Consider the following 8231-nt stretch of genomic DNA (forward strand, 5'->3'; position numbering starts at 1 on the left):
AATATGTAAGATTTTCGGAAAAGATTCATTGATTTTCGGTTTTCCAATTATTTCATTTAGTACTTGCCAAGTTTTCCTTGAAACTTTGTTTCAAGTTGCTTTTTATAATAGTTTGATTTTGCAGTTCGTTTGACTTTCTCAAATAAAGTCCTATAGTTTTTATATTCTGCCTTGGTCTTTACGCACTTATTTTTTAGATATCTATCGTACAGTCGATGTTTTCGCTTCGAAGCTTTTTTTAAGCCTTTACTAAACCATGGCGAATTTAAGGTTTTAACTTTAATTTTTACTTCTGTCTCTGGGAAGTGTTTTTCATACAAGTTTGAAAAATTGTGATGGAAGTTATTAAACATGGAATTAGCATCATTGAGTGATTCTAATGGAGACCAGTCTATATTTCCTAGTTCATTTTGAAACGCTAATTGATTGTTTAATGAAAGGAGGCGTTTAGTAAATGTGACTTTATTTTGTTTTTGTTTTTGTTTATTTGACGTATTAGCGGATATGAAAATTGGCATGTGATCTGAAATTGGTGTTTTAATTATTCCTTTTTTTAACGAGTTTTCAAATAAAAAGTTAGTTAATATATTGTCTATTAATGTTGCTGAATTTCTTGTTATTCTTGTTGGTTTGTTTATTAAAGAGATCACACCATATCGAAATAAATCATTGTAAAAGTTTTAACTTTCTATATCATTGTCATAATTTAGGGCGTTAATATTAAAGTCACCTAATACAAACAGTTTTTTTTTTTTCTAGAGAAACTTTTTGAATAATATTCTGGAGATGATTTAAAAAAATTTCTGTGGACGCATTTGGCGGTTTGTAACAACAGGTTACTAAAATATTTTTGGTTTTATCATTAACTATTTCAATCGAAACAAATTCGCCGTTGCATTCAGATATGCACATGTCTTTTCGCATTTTAAACCGCAAGCTATTTTTGACGTAAATAACAACACCACCACCTCTTTTTTTTAGACTTTCTTTGTAAGTGAATTGCGTCATATTCTAGTAAGTCAAACCTACAACTTTCGCTAAATGCATCATCAGTTAGCCAAGTTTCACTTAAACAAATTATATTGAAAATAAAATTGCTTTTCTCAAAGAATATTTTAAAGTTTTCAAAATTTGCTTTAGCGCTTCTTATGTTAAGATGAAGAAGAGATAAGTTCTCAAAAGGTTCAATATCCGATAAATATTGCATTATTTCGTCCGGAAATAAAAACTGTGCTTCCGCATTCATTAATGAATAGTCATCAAATATAATTTTATCAGGATCGTGCTCATCGAGCGTGTTTAAATTATTTAATCTAAAAACATGAAATGAACTATTTTCGAAGTAATTTTCGTTTTCAGTCATATTCGAAACCATTTTTAATTTTTTAATAAATATTATTTAAAATATTTTAAAGTTTTTTTATTATTATTTTTTTATTTCTCTCTTCCTTTAGAAAACTTATTTCTTTTATTCGTAAAAATATAAAATAGAGCACTTATGTATATAAAAAAATATACAAATATAAACTATAAAAAGATAGAAGATATTAAGAACATAAATTACTTTTCCTTTTGATTCCAATCCCGAATGATTAATTTATCGTACGATACGTAAGCGAATTTCCCCGCATGTCTTTCCACTTTCATTTTTTCTTTCAACTCCTTTCTTATTAAGTTTGTTTCTGCGCAAAAATCTTCATTAATGTAAATGTTTTTTCCTTTTAATGTTGATGACTTTCTTAAGATAGCAACTTTATCCTTAAAGTCTAATAGCTTTAAGACAATAGTTCTAGGTTCTTTATTGTTTCTCAGTCCAGTGCGATGTGCACGCTCAATTTTTATACTTTTTAAGCCAAGTTGCTCATCAAACAATTTAAGAACCTTCGCTTCACTATCGCACCAGGTTTCATTATCTTCCTCTTTGATACCGTCCACCCTTAGATTGTTTCTTCTGGACCTGTCCTCCATTTTTCTTAATTTCTTTTTTACATATGTAAATTCACTTTTATTGTTTTTTGTTTCATTATAATTTTTATTTTTTTCCACTGTGTTAACGGCGGTTTTTATCTTCTTCTCAACAAGTTCTTCATGATAATTTAAACTCGTTTTTAATTCTTCCACATCTTTTGATATAGCTTTAATAATATTAACATTGTCGTTCGATATCATTTCCACTTTATCAAGACGCTGATTTGTTATTTTTAGATTAGCGTTGATTATATTTGCAAAATTTTTTTCTTGTTTTTTCAGTATTGCTTCAATTTTGTTCTTAAACTCCTCAAACATATCCTTTATCATTCTTTTAATTTCCACTAATGTAACTGTCATTTTTGTAGATTTGTTGTTTTATTTTTTTATATTATTATCATTTTTTAATTTAATTTAATTTAATTTCTAACATAGCAATGTCATTTTGTAAAGCATGTGCATCCGTTTCATTAATAACTTCAGCTACTACTTTACAATCATCTTCATACAACAACAAATGGTTTGTAAGTTGACTTGGAAGATCATTGAAGTATGTTAAAAATAAAATTGGACCAAGCACAGATCCTTGTGGTACACCACTTACTATGTCCACCCATGATGATACACTTTCTCCAAGTACAAATCTTTGCTTCATATCAGTTAGAAAAGCAATTATCCACTTCAATGACGTATATGTAATGCCATATGCTTCACGTTTTAATGCTAATCTCCTATGTAAAATTTTGTCGTAAGCTTTTTTGAAATCAGTATAAAGGATATTAGACGATTTACCATTTGCAACACCTATCGTTACTATATCCATGTACTCTAGGAGATTAGTTATGCAACTTTTACCTTTTGTAAAACCATGCTGATTAGAAAAAAACAAATTGTTAGTCTTTAAATAATGTAAGAGTTGGTTAGATATTATTTGTTCCGAAGTTTTAAAAAGAATTGGTCTAAAAGTTGTCTAAAAAGTCATTTAAAAGTATTGGTATATTATACTGAAACCTTTTAATTCGAAAAGACGAGACAAAAGCTAAGTACGTTTTCTTAGCTTTTGTGATTCTTAAATGACCGGTTTGTCTGCATTTTTTTATGGTATTATTCTAACTAGATTACTTCCGACTTTTACCAAATACTTTTCTATTCTTTTAAATCTCATTATTTTGGTTCGTGGCGGCGGGTTATGATCAGTGACGGATACAAGGAGGGGGGGGGGCTATGCATCCTCTTTTTCCCCCACCAGAATCTAAAAGTTCTAAAAAATCATAGAAATGAGGGTCTTTTTTTTATTATTTAGGAGACGCAAATGTGATACAAAATACAAAAATATTTAAACACCCCCCCGTCCTCTACCCAACATCACCAAAAATTCCTGGATCCGTCACTGGTTATGATGTACTTTTTGGTATGTGGCCGTGGGCGCCCGCAAGGAGGAGGAGGGAGCAAGAGGGGCTTATGCCCACCCCCCACCCCTGAATTTTCTAAATATAGAAAAAAAGTTTCTTGTTTATTACCGATCTGGATGCCATTAATTTTGTTAATAAATTTTTTGATAAGTGGTGGTATGTTTTTGGTAAAAAGTATCTTTTGGTGATATTTCCTTACAGTTTCAGAAAAAACTTAATTAAGTTTTTTCCGAAATAATTAATTACTTATAATTAACAAATTTTTTTGAAGAAAAAAAATATTGCTAAAGGCATCAAAACTGTTTCAATACAGTTAAAGTAAAAAAATTGTGAAGCTTTTCGACACATAAATTTCAAAATTTTTAAAATATTTTTTTTTGAAAACTAAACTTTTGTTATATAAAATCTTAAAAAAAAAATTATTTAAAAAAATCTTAAATAGTAGCAAGATTGATCAGCGCGTGAGAGTTTTTTCAAACTTAACAACGTTTTAGAGATAGTTGCGTAAATTTTGTATTCTGAAAATCGATTTTTTTAGAAGCACAAGTTTTGTCTGATATCAATGTGGAATTGATATTAGACAAACATTGCACAGAAACAATAGATTTTTGTAAATCGCAAGTGATTATGAGATTGATATTCGGACAAACTATTTGACCTCACCAATACGATTCATGCTTCAGTTGTTTACTTTTATAGTGAGTTTTCTTTTGGCAAAGAATTGGCAAAGAAATTCAAAAATTGACAAAAACGGCTTAAAATTCTTTAAAAACTATTATATTAAAATAAGTATTTGTTTTTTTCACTTTTAAATTTTCAGAATTGAAGAGTGTTTTTCTAAAAAATGTTAAAAAAACTCAGTTTAATAAAAAATGGACTTAGCTTCCTTTTAAAAATGCTCTCCTTAATATTTGTGACTTTTTTCAGAACTTTTTATCTTCACATAAAAAAAAATATGGTTTTAATGTAATGAAAATTTAAAGTAAATCTGTTTTTTTTACTTTTAAGTGTCATGGATATTTGGAAGTTTTTAAAACCTGTCAGATAGCAGTCGACACCTGATGTTGAAGAAACAACTCTAAATAATATCTGCATAAAACCGAAAATAGATGATGTTGCTTGTTTGGTGTTGTTTGATTGCTTGTTGCCATCATGGGCAACACTCGAATCAGAACCTGAAAAACTTGAAGTTGGGGATTATAGATTAGAATACGAAATTGGACACTGGGTAAAATGAAATGTGCAATGAAAATACCTATTAATTTTAAGTACCGTTTGCTAACTGATCCATACCAGCCTCATTTGTCCTACAACTTTAAGGGCGGCGTTTCTGGAATTACAAAAACGTTATTTTCGGAGTTCTTGGCTCATATACAATATGAGCCAAGAACTGTATATATAGAAGTTCTTATCTCAGTATACTCCATGGTTATCATATTCACCTAAATTGAAAGGTTATTTTTGCGTATTTTGTGTTCTATTTCCACAACCAGTTCAAGGAGGAATTCGAGGTGCCTTAATTACTTATCCTTTTACAAAGTATAAACATTTTCATGAATGAGTCAAAAACCATATCAGCTCAGCATGGTATCGTGGAGCTCAACAAGATGCTGAACATTTTGCATCAACAATACGAAATTCAAATAAAAATATTCTTTGTCAGATAGATAGTTCAGTAAAACGAGTTATTGAAAAAAAAAAGAAGAAGCTGTACCCTATTATTTCGACAACCCTATTTTGCGGAACAAATAATATGGCATTACGGAGGAAAAATAGTAGTGAAGGAAATGTTCAACAACTTCATGAATATAGAATTAAGGGAGGAGACAGTATTTTAAAAAACTGTTTTGATACTGAAAAATGCACGTTACACATCACACCGAACGCAGAATGAATTAATCAACTTGTCTGAGCAAGCGAGAAGAAATTGTAAAAGCTACCAACAATGGATTGGATGGTGGATTCTCAATCATAGTTGATGAAACAGCAGATATTTCTGGAACTGAGCAGTTATCACTGGGAGTGCGATTTGTTGATACGTCTCATGAGAAGACTATGATTCGTGAGGATTTTCTTGGATTTTCACCGCTAAAAGATATGGACGCTGTCACGATATCTGATTGCATTATTCAAAGTTTCAAACCATTTGGCTTTCTCCTTAATAATCTAATGGGTCAAGGTTATGTTGGGTACTCCACAATGGCTGGAAAAGTAAACTGTGTTCAGTCAAAAATTTAAAGGACTTACCCTTAAGCCGCCTTTGTTCACTATGCCTCACATAGACTCAATCTTGTAGTTAATGATCTAAATGATGTTGCTGTAATACGAAATACTATTTGAACTATTGAAACATTTTTTTTTTGTGAAAGCCCAAAAAGGAGATCTTCTGTTCCAAATATTCCCCTTCTATGTGAGACAAGATGGACAAGGAAGTATGAAAGTATTCGAATTTTTTACAGTAAATTTAAAGATACTTTTTTTCAAATGGAACAATTTTCAACGCATGCAAATGGAAGTACACGGTAAGTTGTACATCACCTTTATTGTTAGTCAAAGTCCAGCACATTTATATTTTGTCTCAATACTATTTCGCAGTACTCAGCCATACTTGAAGCAGTTACTCAGGCTCTTCAATCTGTTCAAGTTGATCTTCCAGAAGTCCAAATGCAAGTTCAAAAATTACTCAGTGTTGTAAAACTTCACAGAGGTGAGTCCAATATTTATTTTAGGGATATTTTTGAGAAAACAGTACAACTGGCACAGAAGATGAATATTGAACTGATAATTCCAAGACAGTGCGGAAGACATTGATGTAATCCAGTAACCATAAGTGTTGAAGAATTCATTAGACAAAGGATTTACATTACTTAGATTCTGTGAGACCAATAATGCACAATTTAACTTAGTATTTCTTCATCCCTCTAAGTTGCGCAAATTAAATTGCCAACACTTTAAAGAAAAAATTTCTACGAATAATAAAGTATACAATATAGATAATTTTGAAACTGAAGCCTTGAGTTGGTTTGATTTTTGGAATGCGCAAGGGTACAAAAGTAGCCTAGATTTTATCGATTTACTACCTTTCACACAATTTTATCCAAGTACCAGTACGCCTTATTAGCTTTGTTAATTTTACCAGCAATAACATGTACGGTGGAGCGATCGTGTTTTGACACGATATTGCGTCGTGTCAAAACATGACTTTGGTCAAATGACCATCTCTCTAGTTTGTGCATGTTAAGCGTACGCAGAGACAAAATAAACTGCAACAAAAAAGACTTGATAGATAAAATTATAAGTATGTTTGGTATTGATAACAGACGACTCCAGTTCTTGTTTAAAGAATGAATTTGGCTTTAAATAAATGTTGTAAGCTTTTTGTATGTACTACGTTTACTATATAAATGTATTGTGACAATAAAAAAATTGCAACTGTTGTATCTTACAGTGTCCTAAGCGTCTGCTTAGCATAACAATACGCTCAGTAAACTACAGCTAAATAAGAAATTTTTTGTCTTTATTTGATATCAGTGCAGGACTCTTATACTTATTAGAATTTTTAATTGTTCTATACTTTGTCAAAACTTAATATAGAGGCTCTGTGTAAAGATTACAATGATGTAATATGATCTTCATCTTTTTTTGAGCTAATGTCTGTTTATTTCTTTACATTTAATAAAGATGGTTTCAAAAAAAATGTGTATATTTTTACACAATTATAAATTGTCTTTTTTGTTTTGATCTTGACTTTTACTTATTAAAGAGAGGGAAAAAAAATCACAAAAAATGTTTTGACCCCACGCCCCCTACCCCACCCCAACCCCTCCTTCCTTAAAAAAATTTCTGCAGGCTCCTTAGTATGTGGCCTCCCTATGACAATTATCTGGAGATTAATAAGATTTTTTTTGCTGTCGTAGAAAAATTTAAAATTTGTAATTTTTAAAATTTGTCTCTAAAAACCTTTGAAAGAGCACTACATGGTTCTCAGAATAATATATATATATTTTTTATTTATATATCTAATTTTATATATCTAGCATATTAAAGAATACGAAAAAATACTCATTGATGATAGCTCCACTCCTTCTAAAAGCCTGACAATACCAAATATTGAATTAAGTTGCCAAATAGAACTAATAGTTAAGGTACGCGAATATATTTAAAAATATTTTGCTTGATTCTAAAACTGTCTTCATATTGCTGTGTTTTTTAGTTATATAGTTTAGTTGTTAAGCTTCTGTTGCGCAGTTTATAAGCTTCTGTTGTGCAGTTTATAAGCTTCTGTCGTGCAGTTTATAAGCTTCTGTCGTGCAGTTTGCACCTTTTTGGAAAATCGTTCAACTTGTTTATTAAATTAGGATAGAAATTAACTTCATTAATAAATTCTTATTTTGTGATAAAATATGTTGCCTCTTAAATGTTTATTTACTCTGTAAATTACGTTTTACAAATCAGATGTAGCCGAAAATTAAAAGGATCAAAATAAATATGTTTTCCACTGAAATATCAAATATCAGCATCAGATTTTATTTTGTAATGTTATATTTTTTAACTAATATTTTATTATTATATAAGATGTTTGCTGTTGATTTAAACAGAAATTGTTGAAGACATTAGCTGACAGCAAAAGGCTAGGTTCATAATCTGGATGAAATTTGCTTTTTTCGTATTTATTCTAGTGATCTTTGAATATTGAATGAATTATTTTTATTGCCTGTTAACTAAATAGTTTATTGACTTAAGGCAAATAATAGAAAAACCAATTTCTTTATTAATCATATTTATTGCCAAAAAAGGATTTGATTGGTTGAACTGTTGGATTTTGTCAGGCATTTGTTATCTAAAAAAGGG

General features: G+C 30.0%; 1 protein-coding gene across 1 annotated transcript; it reads right to left on the reverse strand.

Annotated features, from left to right (window-relative positions):
* Positions 1-1560: 1560 nt before the first annotated feature.
* LOC136085561 (uncharacterized) lies at positions 1561-2328 on the reverse strand. Its single transcript, XM_065806881.1, has one exon. The coding sequence runs from the start codon at positions 2326-2328 to the stop codon at positions 1561-1563; it is 768 nt and encodes a 255-aa protein (XP_065662953.1).
* Positions 2329-8231: the final 5903 nt, after the last annotated feature.

Source organism: Hydra vulgaris, chromosome 09 (genome assembly GCF_038396675.1).
Source record: "Hydra vulgaris chromosome 09, alternate assembly HydraT2T_AEP".
NCBI classification, from domain to species: Eukaryota; Metazoa; Cnidaria; class Hydrozoa; order Anthoathecata; family Hydridae; genus Hydra; species Hydra vulgaris.

Bases quoted from the DNA above. Each gene is read 5' to 3' on its own strand.
- LOC136085561 (XM_065806881.1), bottom strand. From the start codon at position 2,328: ATGACAGTTACATTAGTGGAAATTAAAAGAATGATAAAGGATATGTTT.